Source organism: Poecilia mexicana, unplaced genomic scaffold (assembly GCF_051168715.1).
Source record: "Poecilia mexicana isolate PSO_F unplaced genomic scaffold, ASM5116871v1 scaffold_17, whole genome shotgun sequence".
NCBI classification, from domain to species: Eukaryota; Metazoa; Chordata; class Actinopteri; order Cyprinodontiformes; family Poeciliidae; genus Poecilia; species Poecilia mexicana.
Window position 1 is genome coordinate 22595691 of NW_028263386.1, and position 24367 is coordinate 22620057.

At 39.3% G+C, this 24367-nt stretch overlaps 2 protein-coding genes across 2 annotated transcripts in view; both read right to left on the reverse strand.

Moving 5' to 3' along the window:
- The window catches only part of slc6a9 (solute carrier family 6 member 9), a 72806-nt gene extending 57187 nt beyond the window's left edge, over positions 1–15619 (reverse strand). Inside the window, exons 1-2 of the mRNA XM_088014498.1 lie at positions 14164–15619; positions 572–877 (exon numbers count right to left, since the gene is read on the reverse strand). Coding sequence (XP_087870624.1) covers positions 572–601 — 30 coding nt within the window. The 5' untranslated portion in view covers positions 602–877; positions 14164–15619. The remainder of the gene's footprint in view (positions 1–571; positions 878–14163) is intronic.
- Positions 15620–21382: 5763 nt separating this feature from the next.
- On the reverse strand, positions 21383–23947 carry klf17 (Kruppel like factor 17). The gene is made up of 3 exons (XM_088014778.1): positions 23259–23947; positions 22042–23140; positions 21383–21891 (listed from the first exon to the last, which is right to left on the reverse strand). The coding sequence occupies exons 1-3, from the start codon at positions 23322–23324 to the stop codon at positions 21716–21718; spliced, it is 1341 nt and encodes a 446-aa protein (XP_087870904.1). The 5' UTR covers positions 23325–23947; the 3' UTR covers positions 21383–21715.
- Positions 23948–24367: the final 420 nt, after the last annotated feature.

Genomic DNA, 24367 nt, shown 5'->3' on the forward strand with positions numbered 1-24367 from the left:
CGATACCGACACATTTACCTCTTGGTCTTATCAGCCTCTCGCCTCCTCTCTCTCTCTCTCAAAAAAAAGAGAAATATCAGATATGAAGGGAACGAGAACAACAGAGGAAAACTTTTCTTCCTTGAATTGAAACAAGCTTTTTTGACTTTTAACCCTTGTATGTAGAAATGGGGTCCAACCGACTCCACACACATAAAACTTGTATCATTTGCCATAGTCCTCCAAGTTTGCCTCAGTCCTTGCACGCACAAGGGTTAAACACCTCAGGATGCGAAGGATCAAGAAATTACTAATCAGATCTCTGGTGGGAAAAAAAGGAAAAGCAGCAGAATGTTCAGAAAGTCTCTAGAGGTCTAATAAATGTATGAAAAGTTTTGAATGTGTGTGGAAAGTACCCAAATGTCACAACTAAACAGAAAGGTCTGGGAAAAAAAGGGAAGCGGAGAGCAACTCAACTGGTGGTCCGGCAGCCGCATCTCGGCAGCGTGACGCCGCCGAGACGCGGCCCCGCATCCCTGTGCCTTTTGTGCTCCCAAAGTTCTGAGTGTCGCCGTGCGAGAGGAGAACTCACCAGGATCCCAGAAAGCGGCTTCTCTTCCATCCTTCGGGACTTCGTTGGCAAAGATCCTCTGCCTCTCTGCTGCTTTCTCACTCACTGCCTGGAATGGACTCGTCCGCCTTCTGGCTACCAGAGCTCTCGGCGTCTTCTGAGGGGCACCCGGGTTGTTGCCTTCACCCCGTCGCGTCGGGCTCTCTCGTTCTCTCTCTCTCTCCGTCTCGGTTTCCCCCCACCGCTTCTGTGCCCGCTCGCAAGTGTTGCTTGGAGTGGCGTTGCTGCTTTGTGTCAATTCTGCCTTAATCCAGAAACTTTTCTAAGCTGTGAAAAGAACACGTGACAGGCAGAGAGGGGTAGGAGGAGGGAGGAGAGGGGTGGGAGACGTTGGGTGGTGGGGGGTGGGGGGGCGGAGGGGAAAAGGAGACACTTTTTAGTAACGTTCCCTCCCTTTTTGTGAATATTCAGATTGATCTTTATCTAGGATCTGTAAAACAAATCGAACATGTCACCAATGTTTGTTTGTTTTTTGTGTGTGTGTGTAAATGCGAATGTCTTGAAACGTCTAAAAGAATTTAAACCAAAAAAATGTAAATCAATGACAGCAGACGCAAATAATTTCGAAAGCATGTATGTAGTGAGATATTTGCATACTGTAGCAAAGCAGCTGGCACGACAAAGTGGTCTTTTGTGTTCAGAGATTAACTGTTAGGGAAACGTTCAGACGGCTGTAAGACGGCCAAAGTGGGAAAACGGCCCCGAGTCCGGATTTGAGGGCAGGTGGCGGAAAATATTTATGTTCCAACAAAACATTTTTTACAGTCTCAGCATGTCCGAAATTTCTTTTCATAAGGTTTTAGTGAAAAAAAAAAAAAAACTCATGAAAAAATATTAAGTGAAAGGCTAACTATTTGGTTAAACTAAAGCAGAGAAATGACATCGTCACATTTGGGTATTTTTCAGATTGAAACAGATCTTCCCTAAGTTGTTTTGTTGTTGTTGTTGTTTTGCAACTAAAGATTAAATATAGTAATTAAAATTCTTTTAGTTTTTGTTTTCTCAAGTGGAACACCAGACATCAAAAAGTCTTTATAAACTTATTTTCCTCCCATCAGTTTTTGCTTCTGTTGAACAAAACTGAAGTTAGCGTTAGGATTTCACCTTTAATCAAGAGTAAGCTCTAAAGTTCTCCAAACTGGACTGGATTATTTAAAACTAAATGCAAATTCTTCCAAACACAATCTAAAACTCTGAAACCTTTATTCCATTTCAGAAAACAAAGAAAAAAAAGTTGAAATCCAATAAAGGTTTTTTTTTTTAAATAAAAAAAATAAAAAGCACACAAGGCTTTAAAATGACATTTCCTTTAGTTACATATAATTACATAAGAACAACCAGAGACTGAGCTTCAAAAACAGCGAAATAGCCCTTTACTCCAGCTCCAAATACAATGCCAACTTCAGTGTCCCATCTGTCAATTCATTTCAGTCAGAGCAGGGAAATAAAACCTTGTGAAAAAGGCATTTCATGTTAATGAAACTGTTTCCTTAAAACATGATCAGATCTATAGAAGTTTTTTGAATCGGCATTATTAATTTGACATAATCTCCAGCCCATCAAGGCTCTCTTGCCTCAGCAGGTTTTCTGAACAATTGTGCCTCATTTTTGAAAAAAATAAATAAATTTTATATATATATATATATATATATATATATATATATATATATATATATATATTACAGAAAAAAACTCCTCATGCATTAATGCAGATGAAAATAGCAATATGCATGTAATCTAGCAAGTGAAAAAAATTCTTTTTTTTTAAATAAACATAAAAAGAAATATATGGAAAGGAAAAAAAGAAGTGCAGATCTAATTTATTATGTTCTTTTCTTTTGACAATCTTTATAAGCAACCTTGAATTGCCAGTTTCTTTTCAGGTGTCTTGAAGTGTTATTATGCGAGGTATAACTTACTGATTATCACACATTCATATCGGAAGTTTAGGGAACTTTTTTAGCTCATTGATTGATAAGTTAGAGTCAAGTTTAGACAAGCCAAACAAAACATTTAATCTGAAAATGGACAGAAGAGTGAAAACGCAGCCAAAGTCCAAAGTGAAACTTAAAAAAAAAATACACGATATCACAGTCACTCTGCCTCAAAACAAAACCCAACCAGTACACATCCAATTCCAAGTTAAGTTAAACAGAACTGAACAAATGTCAGATAACGTAACATTGATAATCATTTGTTTGTGACAATATTTTAGCACCAATTGGAATAATTGTTGCTTTCTAATTGTAAATAAAAGCAGTGAGTCCGTGCAAACTGTTTTAGTCTTAAATGTGTTTGTACCGTGAAGATGTGGTAAATATTAACTATCAGACGTTTGAATTTTGTAAGAATCTGGTATGTTCCAGTATCAGTGAAGTTTTAATCGTTTTTAGTCTCAGTAGATTTTTAAAAGGACAGACACAGATTGCATCAAGCTAATACAACAAGAAAAAAATTTTAATTTACACTTTGATCAGCCAAACTATAAATAATCCAAATTCAATGCTAAAAAAAAACTTTTTTTCCCAATCGTTAAGATTCCGATTCAGAGTAAATTAGACAGGAACAAGGACGAGAACAAGGCACATCACTGGAGGTCCCAACACCAAAAAATGCAGGATCCAACATGTCCCATACCACCAAGAGGGAGAAGCATACTTCATATTAAGAGGAAAAAGTTTCATGTCAGCTGAACAGGCTGTCGTAATGAGGCTGTAAATCATGCACAGTGGCTGGTTAGCATCACATCCTACTTAATCTGACTCCATAAAGGAGTCAGGAAAAAAAAACGCATTTCAGCACGAGCAAAGAAAAAGGGGCCAAATATAGCCACCGTTCAGGGTCACACACATTAAAAAAAAAAAACCTCCACCAAATGCAAACGCTACGCCTGTTTCACATTCAGGAGCCCATGGAAACTCCAAAATGCCCAGGGACACGCATCCCGCATCACACACAGCACACTGCACATCGATAAAAGATGGCCGAAAGAAACAAAACTAGGTTACAAACTTCAGCCCTACCGTCCACAAAGAGACGCTGGAGGAGAAAGACAGCATCAGCAGAGGGCAGCCGGCTCGGGCTCTCAGGAATGATCAGGGGCCAGGACTGAACGCTGTGATTAAAGTACACAGCTCTGGTTTCAGCCCACTGAGAAACTCCACTAATGTATGTACGTGAAGAACCAGGGCAAGCCGATTGGGCAATCCTGGAAGGATTGCCGATTGAGCAGGAAGTAACATTCATGAACTCGTGAGGGGAGTTGCAGAAACAATGAAGATTATGTTAACGTGAACACCAACATAAATACACGATTAATATTGACCCAAGCAGAGTTGGGTAGTAACTAGAACTCAATTACATTTACTTGAGAAACTTTTTTTTTTTTATTTACTTTTTGAGGAGTATTTTTACTATGTTGTACCGTTCACTTTTACTTGAGAAATTTTATTATGAAGAATCGCTACTTTTACTTAGAAGTAAAACTTCTGGAGTCTCTTCCCACTGAATGAAAAGCAAACATTTTAACAACAAATTCACCAGACAGACACACACCTGCAGTTTATGTTAAAGCTTCAAAAGTTTTATTTTGAATGAAAATATTCTTTTGCCTGATTTTTGTTAAGTTTTTTGTTACTTATATGAATTATTGTCATTTTGATTCTTAAAACACCAAAATTTCCACTTAGCTTTATATTCTGGTGCATCTTATGATGTATTTTTTAAGTATTAAATGATTGATCATTTGATTAGGTCCTCAGTACTTTTTACCAAAACCTTTTTTACTCTTACTTGAGTAATTTCTTGGACGGCTACTTTTTACTTTTACTTGGGTACAATTTTTGGATCTTCTACCCACCTCTGGACCCAGGTTGTTGAAGGAGTTAAAACAATTTATGGATTATCTTTAGTTTTGAATGAGCTTATTTCATATGTAATATATGCATGTTTATTACATACTTGTTAAAACTGTCACTGTGGCATCACAGTATAATATGTGACAGAAGTTCGATCTTCTCCACCGCCTCCCTGAGCTACCATTGCGGTCCACAGAAATGCACAGCTCCCAGTCAAAAACAACCAATCAGAGCCAGGAAGAAGGTCTTAGCACTGTCAATTGTGCTCGTGTACATGCTGCTAAATATGCTAATGCAGGAGAAACAACCCATCTTTCAAAGGAAACTGTTTATCCAGCGTTATATTACATTATGTGCATGTATAATATGGGATACATTTATTGGCCAACTAATTTATCAACCGGTTGATTTCTGGCCACCGATTTCCTTAATTTTGGGGGATTGTGATTGGCCGATTCTTACATGTGAAGCCCCTCTTATCCCCTGATCTAATCTTCATCAGTAAAGGTTTAAAAATCAGCCTCTGTCCTCTTCTGCTCTACAGTGAGAGGTTTGACTGACAGACCCAACAGGTCAGGTCTAAACGTTTACAGTTAACAATATTCACCCCACTGTTGCCAACACAGTGACTTTCTTGCTATATTTAGCGACATTTCAGACAAAAAAAAAAAAAAATTTATATCAGCCAAAATCAAAATCGGTAGGTCAGGCTTTTTAAAGATTGGTAACCAGGGATCGGCCAGAAAACTGCAATCGATGCAACTCTACACACGTATTCATGACATTCTTTGGTTAAATAAATTTCTCTTAAGCATAACTCCAATAGCTAAAAATTAAATTTATATCAGGTGAGTTTTTCTCCTTTGAGAATGTGGACCAGTACCGATACTGGACTGATTCTGAGCCTTCAAATGATTTTTAACATAAGTTTCACATACCTTAGAAGTTTAAAATAATGTTTGTTTTAGCCACAAAATTATTATGCTCAGCAGCAAACAACAAATCCCCAACTACAGCATAGAGCAGCTCATCCATGTAGCAGCTATGTACCCTGACATAAAAACATTTTGCTAGACAATGTCAAACACTGAGACGTTTTAATTATTATCAAACCTTATCAAAAACGGCGTTTTGAAGCCAAAAATACCTGAGAAATATACAGAGCCAACCATGAGAATCAACTCATTTAAAGTTTAAACTCAAGTTTCACATAAACACAAAGACCCTAGCATAAATGTTTGGCTGTTGAACTGGACCGTTCCAGGTTGCTATCAAGCTAATTTTCTATTAGCAGCGTTACATTACGTTACCAAGGCACATTAAAACAAACCTTTATCTTGGCTTTTTTCTATTCTTCCTCTTTCTTTTCTCCCTCCCTGATGGATAAGTCCTTTTTTGAGACATTGTTTTGCTAACTTAACTTCTGACCGGAGCGTTGGACGTTTGGATGCTCTCCACGTTGCACGGCAGATCATGATACCGGCGAAGCATGCGGTACCTACCATGGCCACCAGGGGCCCCCAAAAGCATTTTTTTTTATCAATAACGTAATAATTTCTACAAACATTATCAAATATATATTATTGTAAAAACAAATCACTTTATAGTGAAATTGTGTTTTTGATATTATGACAGAAATGATTACAAAAAATAAATAAATAAAATTTGCTCCACTGAGGGGGGGCCCCTTAGTGGCCCTGGGGCCCTGCTTAGTTTGCTTTGCCTTGGGCCGGCCCTGATCTAGGGTCAAATCTTGTAGTTGAAAAAGCAAGGTTACATTTTAATAAAAATCAATGATTTACAATAACTTAGATTAAGTAAAAATAACAACATACGGTGTCAAATTAAATTGAGTTTTATGCTTAGACTCCAGTGATTATTTCTAATTGCATTGGTTTTACTTGAACAGAAGAAAAAAAACTTAAATAGCTGTAAATTTGGATCCACTGAGAAATATTCCAAACAATTTGTTACCTTGTCTCAAGTTAACTTAAGTCACTTGCCTGTCTGAATCGTGTCTGGTGTAATGTTTGTTGCAGAGAGTTTTATCGGGGACAGATCTTTGGGTATGAACCCAAAGATCATACTGTTTCATCGAAAAGAAAAGTCGATGCTTCAGGTCACTTTTAAACTATTATATGAAAGTGGGCCATTTGTTGATGGTGTCCTCTTGTTTTGACTGGACCTCTGCTTTAATGTGTAAACTAAGGCTCATAAGGACATGAACGAGCAAGTCAGGTATTGGAAATTTAACTGCACGAAGTCCTGACTTTGACCCTATGGTGGGATGAACTAGAGCTGAACGCCAAGGTAGCCCTTTTCTTGTCCAACATCAGTGTCTGACCTCAAAAACATGCTTAGAATGGTCGAAAGCTCCCGTAAACACACCCCAAGATATTACAGAAAGGCTTTCCAATGGAGTTGAGTATAAGAGTGGCCTGACATAATAAACCACATGAATTAAGAAAGGGATGTCACTCCACTTCATATGTATGAAGGCAGACAAGCGAATAGTTTTACTCTGTACTTTTGGTATACACATATCTTAAACATTCCTGGAAGGATTAACATTTCGTTTTTGAAACATTAATTTTTTGTCTGTGTTTAAACCATGCAATGTGCTGACTTAAGCAGAATTTGCCAAAAAAAAAAAAAAAAAAAAAAGTGGCTGTACAAGAAAAAAAATACACCTTCTTCTTTCTACATACATCATCATTTCCCTTGAAACCTTATGGAAAAAATCTTGTATAAACGGTGACAAAACCAGAAATCAACACTGTAGCAAAGGCAGGGAAAGCCATATTTTTCATACCTCTGCTGGAAATTATGTACTTTCTTAAACTCCTGCATAAGATGACAAAAAAAAACAGAAATACATCAATCCAAATGTAGAAAAGATAAAGCTGAACAAGTGTTACTTTATGTAAAATAAGGAGAAGTATACAGCAGAACGATAGACAGCATTATTGCTATTTTTAATTTCTGCTGCTCGATAATCAAGGCCAACAATATAAGAGACATGCGAGTTAAGCTAAATATAGCACTTGTCTCACGGGGAGTTGCAACATCGCACTGACAGTCATACATTCTGTTCTTGCGATCTGCATATGCACTGTGTCAGTCAGTGTGAGAGCCTCCAGTTCCCGGCCCTGACACAATGTACAACAAAGCAGCCTGCAGAAAACAAAGCGGCCACCTTTTATTGCTCGCCATGTTTACAATGCGTCATATTGTTGGCCTCACAAAGTAGCTGTGTCTATAATCAATGAGGTCAATATGAGGCAGTAAGATTGGGACTCCACAAGTTCTGTTTGGTTGCGATAGACAGCCTTACTCGTGTACGTATGTGACGCCAAGTACAACTAACGCGGCACTCAAAGCAGCCCTAACTAAGCTTGAGCTTTTGTTCAGGACCATGTGAAACAGAGGCGGCAAAGCTGGAATCACTTTGGGAAAGCTGGGGAAAAAAAAAAAAAACACGAACTAATTCCGTCAACACCGCAACGGAAATGGGAAAATTATGGGATTGAACGGTAAAGATAAAAATGACGTTGTAGTAAAATTTTAATGATTTTCATATACCTCCAAGAATCCACCAGGACTGCAAGCGCAGAAGCCAACGTGAGGCTTATTTTCAGCCGTTCGTTGCAAACAATAAAAGAATTTTAAAAATTGTAAGATTACAGTAAGGACAGCCTTTTCGAAAACTAAATGAGGTCAGTAAGCATTCGGAGCTGTTTCCATCTGATGGCTCAAAACGATACACATCACAGATGAGAATGGGGTTTAATAGAAGTTTAACAATATTTCTAGGGAAATCTAAAATCCTCTATGTTTTGTTTTTGGGACTTGGAAGAAATTGAAAAGTTGAGAGAGTGGCAGAAAAGATCTATTTATATATATCTGTAATAGTGGCTTAGATTTTTGGAGCGGTATGTTTAAACGCCATACAGATTCAATACAAAACTGAAATGCATTGTAGCTTAGCAATGACAAAATGCTCCAAGGAAGATGCTAACTTCAGCTGCATTGGCGGGGATTAGCTAGACAGAGTATTGTGTTTTTAGACAGAGTATCTCCCCAGTTTTTGCAAATCCTTTCTATCTGTTCTGTCACTCTCTCAACATTTCAATTTCTACCAAGTCAACAAAAGTACTTGCACAATCATCATTTTGCGGTTGAGCTAGATTCTTCAGTGCTTACGCCACCAAATGATGTTGGTCAGTCTAATTCCTTTATACATCCAAACAATCTACACATGCGGACAAAACAACTGGATAGAGAGAGAGAGAGGCGTCATTTAGACAACAGGAGGTGTGGTGTTTCAAATCACAAGCAATCATGTAGCACTATCTACATGATCTATAGAGCTATGACAAAAACACAAGCATATGTCAACCAAAAATAACCCTTCGCCCTGAAACAGTAACCAAACCAGAACATCAGAACTGTCACGATCAAAGACAAACTAATTCAAATACAGAACGCCAATCAAACCATCTTTCTCTCTGTGCTTAGTGCCAGCATCGTCCAATCTTGTTTATCAAAGCTTAACTTTTAATATAATTCTCTGACTGTAGATATGGAGAAGTTTACGTGAGAGTCTCATTTTAATCTGCAGTCTCTTGGTTTATGGCGCTCGACACCCACCTGCCTAACCTGAACAGGATGTCCTGCCTGACCTGAACAGGATGTCCTCTTGCCTTTCCATTATGAAGAGTGGCTAAGAGGGAAGGGTCTCTGTGACATATGGTATTTATGCCCAAGGAAGGTGTGAGATTTCAGCTATGAGATTTCAATAAGTTGTGGATTTCTACTATGAGGAACTTTACAAAGTACAAAATAGTGGCCAATTGTTCAGTAACGATCAACATGTAGGACTAGTAGGATTTGTTTGCCACTGGTAATTTTGTAAAGACATTTCTACAATATACTTTTTTCCCAAAACATACAGAAAAATTGGATACATTTGTAAAGTATAAAAAAGTATCGATTCATTTGAAGAAATCTCTTTTAAAGGGATATTACTGAGGATAATGCTAATCAGTGCCCTGAATATTTTCCCTTCTTTTCACCATTATTAGTTCAGTATTTTATCTAAGATTAGTTCAAATTATTTCCAATATTTTATTTTATTCTGTAATATTTTAAAGCTCTTTCTTAACATATGTTTGACTCAGCATCCAAACTGTCATTTTAGTATTAAAAGAAGTGGTATTCAATACTAGGAAGTACTCTACAACTTTTAAGCTCAAACGCGTTGAAGCACGAGACACAGTAACCACCAGCAGAAACGCAACAGAAGGTATGAGGAAGTGAGAAATTTGTCTTGATTAGCTGCATAATTTGTTCCAAAGCTTGCAACTTTTGCTTTCACTCTGAGCACTAACCAGAAAACAAGAGGAACTAAAAATATCTTGTATTGAGAATTGAGTCACTGGAGGAAGAATGATCAGACAAAGTTGGGTTGGAAACCAATTCCTGTGGCAATCAGAGAGAACAGAAGTGGTCAGAGAAGGAATCTGTGAATGACTAACAGCCAAATACAAGTACAACTCAAACAATTACCAAAGTCATTAAAAATACATATATATTATGGTACGACTGCTAACTCTTGCTAAAATGACACCGATACAAATCAACCTTACCACCTTTAAAATTAAGTATTTCCTGAATTGTTCAACTGAAAAAATCATGTAAAAATACCAACCAGTTCCTTGACTGCATAGGTGTGCAGACCCTTAAACTAAAAGAAGGAAAAGAAGAAGAAGAAAAAAACATCTGGTCAGGAAAGCTTCTAAGAGCTGGACAGTAATGTTAAACAAGTTGCAGGAATAATGGTGAATATGTCTTCTATGTGTCTGGACAAAAGAATAGGGAAGGAAATGTTTGTAAAGGAAACACTAAATCTGGCTAAAACCAACCAAAGCCTAAACCTGGTCGAACGTGGATGTGGTAGGATCTAATGAAACCAAACTTAGAAAAAGAATTTGATCCTGAATCATCAAGGCCTAAGGAAACTACACACTGAACCTAAAGGACTTTGGACAGTTGAATACCAAGTCTCTTTTCTCCACACCCTAGGTAAGGAGCTTATGAAACTGCCTCTAGTTCATGCTACAACACATACAATACCACACCTCAGTTGTCGTCAACACTTTGTGAATCTCCCTGAACTCTTAAACAAGCTTTCCAACCCTGTGGTTATTTCTGTTATTTAGCCATCTTTTTTCCATCACACTCTTTCCTTCCACTTGACTTTCCATTAATTTGATTCGATAGTGCACTCTGTGAACAGCCACCAGTTTCTTGATTGTGTAGGTCAGGGTTTTCTGAACTAGAGGGCAAGTGCTTGACATAATTTTTTTTTTCTTTGCCCTATCAATCTAATTTTCAGATTAGTTAAATTTTGGGTTTTGATTAACTGGAAGTCATAATCATACTTTTTATTTTTTACAAAAAAAGCTTGAACTGTATCCTCTCTGTGTAACAGATATGTGCAATATATGAGGATATGTTTTCTAGGTGAAGTACATTTCAGTGATATTCTAAATTATCTAGATGTAAGAAAAATATCTGTCAACAACAAAAGAAAAAATGCAAAGCCTAAACACTGCAGAAAATGACAAACTGATGAAGTAAAAGTGAAAGACGACAAGAAACTGAGTCGGAAATTTAGAAAAAGAAACAAGAAGGAACACGACCAAAACTTAAAACGGGAACCAGGAAATTCCAAGATTAAAAAGTTAGAACTAAAGAAAACGCATAGACTATAAATGCACAACATGAGACAGAACTGGAGGCATTAACCACTGAACCTACCAATTAGAAATAGTTTCTGTTTGTAAAGTAAATGGAGATATTTATTACATCTTTATAGACAAAAATCAAAGACATTATAGATGAGTGCGATTGCAAATATAGACAGTCTCATCTTTTTAAAATTTCATATTATTAAAAAAAACAACAACAAAAAACTTCCCCACATTTGTCTCAACTTAAAGTCCCACCCTACTTTCCATAATATCAACCCATACATCAGATACGAGCAGGGATTTCAGGACTTTATTTGAATGAATGAATGAATGAATGAATGAATGAATGAATGAGGGCGGGGGTACATTTTTAATTAATCATATTAATGACCCTAACCTATACTCAACCACATTTCTTTAAAACAAAACTACTAAATAATTTACTGCACCTTATTTCACTTCACATTTGCATCTGTGGCTCAGATCAGGTATGCCTGATGGCTGTAAGAAATAATTTCTGCATCTTGTCTGATAAGGCAGCAGCTTTGCTAAAACTATAAAACATCCTTGAACCATTGCAGTCCAGAGTGCAAACCAAAGGGCAAAGCTTAGCTGTACGTTCTTGCCCTCTAGTGGTGGCTGGAGATAAAACACGGCTTCACACACATCTCTTTCTCTGTTTATTAGAAACTAAGATCTTTCGTATAAAATCTAGCAGAATTGTCACCTCAAATGAAAGCCACTTAAATCTGAAGACCTGAAGATTAAAGCAACATCCTCCTGGGCGAAGACCGTCACGACACGGCCGCGCCTCGACACCTCTGACACACAAATTGTCTTTTTTAATCATCTTCTGCTTTGCTGTCTGCGCAACTCCGTCCCTCCTCCCTCCTAACACTCTAAATGCCGCAGCATTTGGGAATTCCAGACGTCCAGACATGTCTGGACAAACGCTTGGCAAAAAACAACACTGAAATGTCTGAGAGCCATGCTGTGAAAACTGTCCTGATCCAGGTCATGGGAAAAAACTACGCTCGGTGACATCCACCAGTCCTGACCACTTTCAGAGGATTAAGAATTAATTCCGCTTGTTAAATTCACAGCCGTCAGAGGCAACGAGAATCCCTTCTAGCTTGATGTATTGACGGAAGAAAAGTTGGGCTTTACTAGAGAACTGGAAATTTTTATGCCAATAAATCTCCACCACTGCAACGTTTGCGGCACCTAACTACATTAAAAAATGGTTCATATCTGGTACAGGCGGTTAATGCAGGTGGAGATTTATAATTTAATTAGGACAAAATTTTTTACCTATTGAGTTCTTGAAATACAAACTGCAAGGAAATACTCAAAATTTTGTTTTTGTCCCCAACAGGACTTTCTCCCATATTTGAGTTCTATGGTCATTAAAAAAAAAAAAAAAATGTCACCAACATCGAGAAAAATGTTCGTACACCTGCTCAACTGCTTTCTACACATGCCAGATCAACCAGTAACATGGTAGATTAAACTCACCATCAGAAAGGAAAAGAAAGGGAGACTTCAGTGACTGAATAATCACACTTTCAAATACTTTCACTTCTTTGAACTTTCACCGGTTGTTGGTGCCGGGCCAGTTGGCTGATGTGTTTGAGAACATTTTTGATCTACTGGATTTTCTCAATGCACAACCACGTCGAGGTAAAACAAATAAAAACTGTCAGAAAAAGAGTAAGCATCCAACGAGAAGCAGTTGTGTGGACAACAACGCTTTGTTTGACGATCAGAGAACGGGCGAACAAGTGAAGGATGAAACCGTACAGCTGAAATAGCAACTTATCACAACTAAGTTATGTTGAATGAACAATGCAGCAGACCTTGAACACTTGGCTGAGAACAGAAAACTGAGGCTGTACTTTGCCTACAGTCACCAAGAATGACAATGACAGACGGCCAAAATGTTGTCTGGTCCGTCAATTCTCGACTTCAGACGGTAAGGTCAGAATTTGACGTAAACATTACGACAGCACTCAATCAGTGGGTCAGGTTGATGATGGGTTTCTGATGTGGGTGTGGTGTTTAACCACCACAACTTCCCAGAATATTGCTGCTGGCCATACCTGTGACTTTATGACGATAGTGTGCTACTGTCTAAATACACGAAGCTCCAGTAATCTCAGACCGATGTTTCAGACACATTGTTGAAGGTTAAGGATCTTCTAAAACTTGGTTCTAGCAATGTGCACCTAGTATAGTAGTGGTAAGTGCATAATTTTAACATTAATATGGAATTGCTATTGATAATTCCCTACTTATTACTTACTGATAATCTGATCAGTGGCTAATTATATTATTACTGTGTGACTTATGATAGAGCTCAATGTTTAAATAAAGTGTTTGACAGGACAGGAAGTGTGGAAAGAAAAATCTTCCATCAAGCCCCCCTCCCTTCATCACTAATCCCCCTCCTCAGAGCTCCCCTCACTGTCTGCATAGTGAACAGTGATCATGAATGGGATCTCACTATAGCAGTGCCACGTGTTTCCTCCTTAAACATGAACCCTGAAAATAATGACAACAACACAGACGTCATCCAAGCACGACGCTGATCTGATCTTAACACGCTGCGGCTACAGGTGCAGACATACCGACAGAGCTGCAAACACGCCGGAGCTGAAACCAAACCTACCCCCTTTATCCCTTTCTGATCAGAGATATGTTACTGTGTGCGGAGGAGCGGCGCGCGCCCTTCACTTCTGCTCAAACACGCGACTTATTTCTTCCCGCCGATAAAAAAAAAAAAAAAAACAGACCCCATTAGAAAAAAACAAAACCTCTTCCTCCTATTGACCCCTCCCATTTCTTTCTCTAATCCAAACCAGCCGTGGCGGGGGGTCAGTAACATGTGAGGGCTCTCTGTCCAACTGAGGCTCCCAAATCTGATGCGTCTGCATCACTTTACCTGAAAGTTCCGAGGACAAATGATGTCAAGTTGCCGGGTATCGATCTGCAGTAGCCAGGATTCCAGTTTCTCCTCTCTTCCACCCCCCATAAATGCTAACAAAACTCCTCCATATATTTTTTGCAAGACGAAATGTAAAAAAAATAAATAAATAAATGAAAAAATAAACAGTGGTGGTAATCGCGCCGGCGTTTCTGCCGCCGCGCCGCGTTGATGATGGTGAGACCAAGACCGTCACCAGACAGCAGGAAGAGTGGAGGCGCACGTGCTCACAATGCATCCGCTGCTCTTTCTTTTGTCACGGAAGCATGCCGCAACGATTCCTCTCCCGTCACCCCGGTGATTTTTTTTTTGTTTTGTTTTGTTTTGTTGTTGTTGTTGTTTTATTTCTCCAACCTTACTACAAAAAGGTCTGAATTCGCTTTAGCCACGATGCGAATTCAGATCTCAGCTGAGCAAAACGCGATGCTTCCAGACAGGTGTGGTAGCTCAGTGCGGTGGGGAGATGTGGAAGCTTCGGGACTTCCTGATGGGGAAGGAAATTCTTTAAAAAAAAATAAAATAAAAAAGTGGGAAAAAAAGAATAGTGGCTGTGTGAGGAATGGTAATAATAATAATGATAAAACACTTTACTTAAATGGATGGAGACAGTTCGGAGGTTCTGGCATGCAGACGGGGACTTTACCTTTTTCTCAGTACCGATCAGGTTGGAGGGATGAGGAGGATGAGGAGGAGGAGGAGGAGACATGCGTCGGCATAACAACTGCTGGAGAGGCTGCGGGTGAGAGAGAGAGGGGGGGGGCAGGAGGGCGTTTTTCACAGCAAAGCCATGAAAATAACAACAAAGGAGCCCTAAATATGCAACTAGATTTTTATTTTTTTTCGTAATTAAATCCTGCAAAAACTCTATGAGAATAAATACGAGAATATATATTTTTCTCATTACAAGAACGAAAATGTATTTATTGAAAGAAGGACTTCAAAATGTCATCATTCTAAACTGGTATCGGTGAGAAACGCAGTAGACGTGCAAATGGTTTGATTTTACGATTTGAACACTTTATCATTACCGAAGCTTTATAGAAGTTGAAAACAGTTTGTTTTACAGCGCTGGTTTGCCACCTGTTCGGTTTTCGGTAGACAATTCACTTGTTGTTTTTCGCATTTGGGAGGAGATGGGAGGACATGTGTAGGTCTCAACGACGTGCACTAGGATTGAAATGGAAATGGAAAATGTTACTGGACAGAACGGTCTAACGGTCTTACTTTGAAACAAAAATGAGTTCCTATCCTATTTTATGTCTTTTATTGAAAAGTTTTTTTTTCACCACCACCTTCAGTTCAACCATACATCCAAATGATAATAAAAATAAGGAAACAAAAGCTGGTTAATGAGCGGGAAAATATTGTTATGTAATGAGTCCAGAAACTGACAGGAATTCTTCTACCAAAAAGAAAGAAAGAATCAGGACATGTTGCAACAAAATATTGGCTTGTCAGTGTGCACACTTTTACAATATTGCAGCAATTATTTTTATTTTTCACCTTATATTGTTTTTTTTATTGCCGAAGAACAGTTTATTCAGCTGAAAACGACGACAAAAACAACTAATTCACTTTTTTCCCCACTTTTCCACTCTGTTACAAGTGAATAAATGATAAAAAAAAATTGTAAAAACAAATCATTTTTATGATTTCCATCCTAAAAATGTAAACACACTGATGTATTTTCTATTGTAGCGACAGCATCGATGTGTGCATTGTATAATGCACATATTGAGAGATCCCACAGTAATCATAGTGAAATGTGGCTCATCTCAAGGACGCTGAAACTGAAATCAACCTCAGGCTGCACTCTTCTCTAGTGACACCTTAGAGTCACCTTCTCCGTCTGCTACTGGAAGAAGTCTTCCCATGTCCTCTGTTTGACCCACTCAGAGCACGTCCACGTTTTCAGGAGAAATCCTCATCAAAATTCCTGCTTCCTGTTCAAACATTTAAATGTGTGAGCCGAGAATGTTTATGTGTAGTTCTGCTGCGGCGGAGCTATTTAGCGTACGATGGCCGGCCGCATTCAAGCACTCGCACTGGTACCAGCTGGTTTCTGCCCAGACTCACGACTTCTGACCTGGTGACTGTTGACAAAACCCAGCAGCCCACAGCTACAAGCACCCACATGGCTTCGCCTCCTTGACAACACACACATTCCCTGCACACACTAGAGAACATCTGCAGAATACTAAAGCATTATTACCACTCAGGTAAACCATGAAGAGAATCTTTATGCAAAGCTCTAAGGCATAGAAATGGTCCTGTTTCAAAATTTAGTTTGACTGAAAAAAGTTATAAAAAGTATGATTTTAAAGGGTTTTTTGATTATTATTATTATTATTATTTTAAAAATTTCTTAGGATTTTCTTAGGATTCCTCTAAAAGCGATCATGATAAATGAAGTGATGTCTTACTGTAAATATCCAGCTGGTGGATTAATGAAAAGCAGTGGGAAAAACGGAGCTCCGTCTTTGTGAGCACATTTTGTGCTAACATGGCTTCAGCGGTGTGACATTTTGTTGACACTTAATATTCAGGTGGACACTCAGGTAGCTGACTCAGCGGTGAAACTGGGCTTAATGGGAGTTAAAATCAACAACAACTCGTGTTCTCTGATATCCAATTGCTAAAGAGCCCATTAAGTCACAAAAACGCTGTCAAAATTTATTCTGGAAGCATTTTAAAGCTCCAGCGTGTCACATCCACTTGCCTGTATGCAGGTTTTTCGACTCTCTTCTCTTTTTTTCATGCCATAGTGCAGCTGATTGGTTGATTGTAGCTCATTAAGAAAACCAGCTCCCTCAGACAGAGACTGGATTGTTCTCTTACCAGTTCATCCCTCAGTGTCTTCGTGTTAAGCTTTCATAGTTCCAGTACTGATTGTTTCTTTTTTCTATAGGAATCTGTTTGTTTCATTCTTGAAGAGAGAGAGACAGAGAGAGAGAGAGAAGAGATATAGGAGAGAGAGAGAGAGACAGAGAGAGATAGAGAGAGAGTCACATAAAGACGGTTATAAAGTCAGTCTTCTACCACCTGAAGAACATTTTAGGATCTAGAGAAACTCACACATGCATTTATCTTCAGCTTCATGGATGACCTCAGCAGTACCTTCGTAGTTCTGCCTGAAAAATCAGCTGCAGCTGATCCAAAATGCCGCTGCTCACATTCTCACTAAAACCAGAAAGATAGAGCATATAATCCCAGATGTGAAGTCCTGACACTGGCTCCCTGTAGCTCAGAGAATATACTTAAAGATACCATTGTTAGTTTGCAAATCACTGAAAGGACATGGAAAATCAGCATTCGGCTCTTATGCTGGAACACACCTGGAACAAACTTCCAGAAAACTGCAAAACAGCTGAAACCACTGACTCAGCGGTGAAACTTAATTTCTGAGTTTTCTGAGTTCCTTTGGATTAGGTATAAAACCACACCTGTTTAAAGTTGCATTTGAACCATAATCACCTGAACCTTGACCAACATATGATGATTCTAATGATGCAATACCTGTTACTGGTTTTTGACACCTGTTGACGTGTTTATGGTGTTTTCATGATGAAACTGGCCTGTCACTGAAAGGTGCTCAACAAATAAACTTGATTGATTGATTTAAGCGAGACAGCTCTCAGGATTCATTTATTCAACTGGATTCTTCAGCTCACTTCCTGGGGTCCAGATCCAAGGCTGCATAATTTACTTTGTACATATTAACTAGTTAATAAATCTGTGAAATGGATCCCTTTTTACCTGCTGAACTGTTGCTCGCTGACCTCTTTGGCAAACATGACAAGACACGAACGAAGGAGATATCCCCAAGTAATATCCCCAGATATTAATAATTGAAAATCCAAGCAACTGATCTTGGAATGGTGCCTTCAGGGTTCAACATTAAATTAGGAAACTAAAAGGCTTAAATTCCCATTAAACCCAGTTTCTTTGCTGAGTCACCTGGTACTGCTATTATTATTAATTGCTCAAAAACAGCTCCTGACTTCTCCACAAACTTTCAACTTTACCCGGAGCAAAGTAGAAATTAACATGGAAAACAATCTGAATGTTGTCTGGGAATGGAATAAGGCAGGACAAAGGAAAAATCTTTACGCTCCATTCAGAAAATGAGTGATTTTGTGTGACTTCCATGCCCCAAACTCATCTGTACAGCCTATATTTTAAACAATATGATGAATAGTCACAAAAAAAGTTGGCATATGATGCAAGCGATTGACTTCAAAAACTCAGGACTCAGTTGTACTTTGGTGTAACCTAATTAAAACATCAGGACTTGTCCTTGTTACTGACTGATTTAAATATACCAAGCATGAAGCACGTCAAGGAGGCTTACAACAGAAGCTGCAGTGGGAATAAATCAAGAGGGACATCTAGTGGGCAAACTAAGTATTAAGAAAAAACTCTCTTTTACTCCTGTCAATGTTTTTTTTTTTTTTTTTCAGAAAGAAATGCAGCTGTTGGAATAAAATGAGATTTCACTGAAGAAGTGGTTGTTGAAATAAAAACAACATTAATACCTAGTAATCAAGATGTGATGCTCCAAAACAAGTGATAGACCAGATGTGGTACCACAAACTTTTGAAAGTGAAATGTGATGTTTGTTCATCTGCAGCACTTAAATATGAAAAATGTGATATTTTAACAATGCATTTTGCAACCAAACAAAAAAATTATAGTCATTTAAAAAAAAGAAATACAATACCTGAGAATTACAAATATTAATTTTCTTGCTTGTTATTCCAAATGAAGTAAAAATATTTCTGATTTATGTTCATAATAGGTTTATCTAGTATAGGTAAAGACTATGTTTGGACATATTCAATAAATAAGAATGTTGTTCCAAATTGAATGTACTTCAGTTAATTTACTGAGTAAAACGTGTTTTATACTTTAAATACGCACATACTCACGTACTCAAGCCTTTATCTCTGTTAATGGTGATTTTCTGTTTACAGTTAATGAAAACATGAAATTTAGGATTAGATAATTACATGTGACCAATTCAAAAATAATGGTGATAATGAAATGTAGGGTTAATAAAGAGAAATACACATTATCACTAATCTCTGATCCGGAAATAAACAAAACAAAAAACATGCAATAGAAAAACGGAGACATGAACTGACTTCAAAATAAAGGATCATGTCATGAAACATTTTATTGTCAAAGTTACACTGGTCAATAGTTTTGTTTTTTACAACTGTTTAGAGTCTGTCTTGACTCTATTGTTACTTTTCAGTGAATAAAATTCACTGACCTGAACAACGCAACTAGATGACCACTAGGGAGCAGTATTGCACAAGCAGCGAAGCGAACTTTAAAAGGCATCCCGGTCAACTCACCAGCTACAGTTCTTCTAGGTATATGAAATATTTTCCACTTACTTGCATCACGTGTTAAAGTAGTACACCGAAAAGACCTGGACGTTATACACTTGCTGTCATTTGTCACAAATTAAGACGGGGGGGGGAATCCGACCAGTTGTTACTTGATGTTAAAATCTCCAGGTTGGGCGCGAGGCGCCTCCGTTGGTATGAATGTGCAGCGGAGGCACCTTCGACGAAGCTGATCGATTCTCAGACCGATTACTGTTAAATAAAAGCCTGTACAGACTAAGAAATCTCCAACTTTCTAGTTGGTAAAACGAATAAATAATAATTAATATTAATAATAATAATAATAATAATTATTATTATTATTATTATTATTAATTCCCTGAAATTACAAATCTAACCAATTCCATCTTCAAAATCCACTATGACTGCTGTGTGCTTAAGACACAGTGAAAGCTGCTGCTACTATTTATCAGCCCTTCTCTCAGTTTGTATCACATTAAATATTACTACGAGTGAACATGTTTCATTATTTTGGGTACATATAAAATAAAACCCATTGTTATTACTCTGTACTATTACAGGTTTTCCTGGTTACTGAGTGCAACATCACACCATGTCAAGTTCTCCGTCAGAACATGGTAGAGTCGGGTTCAGTGTTCTGACTTGAGTTAAATAGAAAGCAGCATTAAGTGGATTACCAGCACTTTGTTTTGGCTTTGCTGTGGTGTTCTTCGATTTCTTTTAATGGTGTCCTGAAAATATTCTGCATTCTCCTGAATAGTATCTATTAGAGATCAATGCAGTGAAGGTTGTTTTGGTTCTTGGTTCTGGACTACAGCTAATTTGCTTCTTGTTAGCATGAAAATGGCTGATTGAGCCACAGAAAGCAGCCAGCATACCACCACTGGTCCTTGTTCCACACTACAAGTACAATGAAACTCCATCAACTAACAATAAAACTTGTGGTATATGTTAGAGCAGTTTGACCCTTTTACACTCACAAAAAAGTTCAAAGCAATAGTGTGGTTAATTAAAGGTTCTCAAACCTTAGCTTGATTCAATAACATGAGATTTCAAAAAGAGCAGATAAAGAAAAAAGTTAAATAAAGATATAAACTTGTGTGTCAGTTTGAAATGAGCAAAAACGAGAGCGTGTTTATTGTAAAAGTACTTTTTTTTATTATTCCAAGCCCTTGAGCGCATAGAAAAACATTTGCATTCCATCAGCAGTACATATGCAAGCTTACATTTTAGTTTCAAGTAAAAGCCGTTTAACTTCATTCTTAGACGCAGTCGCTCAACATTCATTCATTCATTAATTCCTGACCGTAGTCCCGCAAAATGAGCCATGTGTGGATGAGCTGAAGGAAGTCGTGTCTGTTAGCGCTGTAGAAAACTAGCATAGTACCTGAATTTGCTCTTTTTTGCTTGGATGAGCAAAAAAAATAAAAAATAAGACTGAAAGTAAAACGCAGGCTGATCCCACAATGCAATGCAAGGGTGACATCTGTTATGTTCAGGAAAAATATGGCAACTTTGACCTGATTTTACCTTATTCTTAGAAACAGACTAGTAAAAATTAGGGAAAAAAAAAAAAAAAAAAAAAAAAAAAATATATATATATATATATATATATATATATATATATATATATATATATATATATATATATATATATATATATATATACTTGTATACAATCCTGGGTCCGGCCCACAGTGAGCAAATAAGCAGTCTGGCTAAGGCACTCACCAACTTATCAATAACTTAGAACAAAGGCAGATGGAAGAAATTAGTTAAATACTAAACTACTATAACTTAGCCAGTGTTTGTCATATTTTATTTTATTTTACAAAAATATACAAAAACCACCAGAGGCACTTGATTTGGTAGAAATGAGGCACTTGTAGAAAGTAAAAAAACAAACATAAAAAATATAAAATCTCCACCATTTCCCACTTTGCATCTTCTTATAAACTACATCATGACCGCAGGTCGGCACGCTCCTATATGTGAATGCTTCATTTCGTCCATATATAGCAGTTCAGTTAGAAGTTGGCCACCTGCTGTGCTGCGTCTCTGGAGATGCTGACAGTGATACCCTGGAGGTGAGAGGCGGGAGGGTCCATAAAGAGAGTCTGTAAGCTGAGAGTGACCTACATGTGCCTTTTCATGTGGAGAGCCAGGTGGTCCGAGCGAGAGAACGCGCGCTCGCACAGGTGACACTGAAACGGCCTGTGCCCGGTGTGCTTCCGGAAGTGCCGAGTCAGCTCGTCGGATCGGGCGAACTTCCAGCCGCAGCCTTCCCAGTTGCAGTGGTAAGGCTTCTCACCTGGTGAACAGAAAAGCCAAACTGAAGTTAGGATTTGCAGCGCAGCGCCACCTTGTGGCAAAAACTTTAGAAATTAGGGCGCCGCGCGCTGCACAAACAACAACACAGCAACGCCGATGAGAAGAAGCCGAGGTTCGAAGGTCAGCTCACCTGTGTGCGTCCTCATGTGCGCCTTGAGATGGGAACTCTTGGTGTACGTCTTCCCGCAGCCAGGGAACTCGCAGTTGTGCGTGGCGGCGCGTTTTCTGGTCCAAGACTTGCGGCCTCGCTTCTGCTTCACGCAGCCGGCCTCGTCGTGCGCGTAAAAGTCCAGCAAAGGCGACGAGGGCGGAGTGAGCATCATTCCCTGCAGCGAGGCGGCGGGATGGTGCTGCTGGGGATGCATGCTGTACTGTCCTTGGAACTGTGGTGCACCTCGGTGCGCGTAATGCGGGTGGTACGGCGCGTTCATGTACTGGCTTGACAGCTGGTTCTGATCGTGATCGTGATGGTGAAGATGATGATGATGGTGGTGGGGGGGCCTCATTTGCGGCTGCAGCGTGCAGTCTGTGCGTCCCTGAAGTTGGATCTGGTGCGCGCCGAAGCCCTGCGCCGCAACGGGAGGCTGGTGGTGCGTAAAAGCCGCGGGTGTGCGCATCTGGTGTTTGTCATACGCTCCTTCCGCAAAGGCTCCAGCAGCAGCTACCATGCACGACTGCACCCCGGGCTCGGTTTTTATTTTGTATCCAAGCGGGGACGGAGGTGACGCCGCGTGGGGGAGCGGAGGGCCGTTTAAAGCCCGCAGCTCGGTATACTCGCAGCTGTCCCTCGCCTTGCTCGTTTTCTCCCGAGCGCCTTCCTCTGGATAGCTCATGTCGGGCGTAAGAAGCTCCGCCATCAGGCTGCGGACGGGGCTCGACTCCGCGAAGCCGCCGACGACGCCCGGGTAGCCCTGAGCCAGGTGAGAAGGCGGGTGGTCAGTGCAGTCTGGCAGAGATCCGCCGCCGCAGCTTTCTGGCGAGTCCGGCAAAGAGTACCCGCACTGGTGCTGCTGCGTGGGAGACGCGCTCCCTCGGTCGCTGTTCCCGACAGTAGAGTCGGTGCAGATGGTGTTCGACAGGATGAACTCGAGGTCCAGAAACTTCCCGAGCTCGTCGTCGTCTTTGTGGGCTGCAGACGGAGAGTGAACGATGCTCAAGTCGACCTCGATGCGCGCGCTGCCCGTGCCACCTGTTGCACCGCTCCTCACCCACTCATCCATGTTGCAAAGCTGAAAATAAACGCAATTAAATAAATTAATAACTTAAGCTCATGTCAGGAAAAACAATGAGAAAATGCTACGCTGGTGATCAACCAATCTTTAAAGACGATAATATTCTTCTACTTACGTTATCCATCGCTTTGAAATTTGGAAACGACGTCAAGGCGGGCATCAGTGCCTCAGCCACAGCCATTCTGAAAGTCTATCTCTCTCTCTCTCTCTCTCTCTTTTTTTCCTCTCTCCCTCTCTCTCTCTTTTAAACAATCAATGCGAGTTTAAGACTTTGACGTATCTGTACACGCAGAGCGTACGTTCTGGTTTGCATGAACAGCTCGGGAGCGCTCCAGGATTCAGGATGTGAGTATCAACACCGCAGACGGACTTTTTATACCGCCGCTGTAACTCAGAGTGGGAGGTGTGGCCTCGGCTGCAGTAATCGCACGCACATGTACTTCTGCATGCACGACCTTCCCCCCGTCGAGTTAAAAAAAAAAAAAAAAAAAAAAAACAGTGGAATTCCTTGAGCAAGTGAGATCAAAGTGGCAAAAGAACTTAACGAGAAATATCCTGTAGTTTATATGAGCACGTGTTTAAATAAGAGGTATGGAACTGAAACAGAATTAAGTCAAATTTTTTTGACGATATGACTACCAAAAAAAAAAAAAAAAAAAAAACATGACGTCCCCGAAGGCATTGGTACATCCATATTAGTTTCATTCATATGAAACCTGACATTTTCCTTGAGGCTGGAGCAAGAGGGCGACTCCAAACCTGAAACGCAAACATAAAATCCAGGTCACTTACATTGTGAAGAAGCGTACAGCCCAATGAACAGTTTTATTCATTTATTTTTTTAAAACTTTAACAAAAAAATAAGTCTTTTACAGGCGGCATGATTTTTATTTTGTTCATTTATTTATTTATGTATGTATTTACTTATGTATTCCGTTTTTTTGTTTTTGTTTTGTTTTGGGGTTTTTTTTTGGTCCAGGTAAGCAGAAAAGCAGAAACGACGCGAGTCGATTCCCCCCTCTCAACTTAAGCAGTTTAAAAGCCCCCTCCTCCCCCCATTAGCTTCATTTCGGTCACTTCAAACTGAAACTCGTCGTTCATTCATCTTCAAATCATCTCCGTCTGTTTTTGTCAAACAGGAACGCGTGATGCGGTGGGGGCCCCATCAAGACAAGACTGTTAATCCGGGAGTAAACAAAGGACTGGCCGACACGTTTCCTTCAT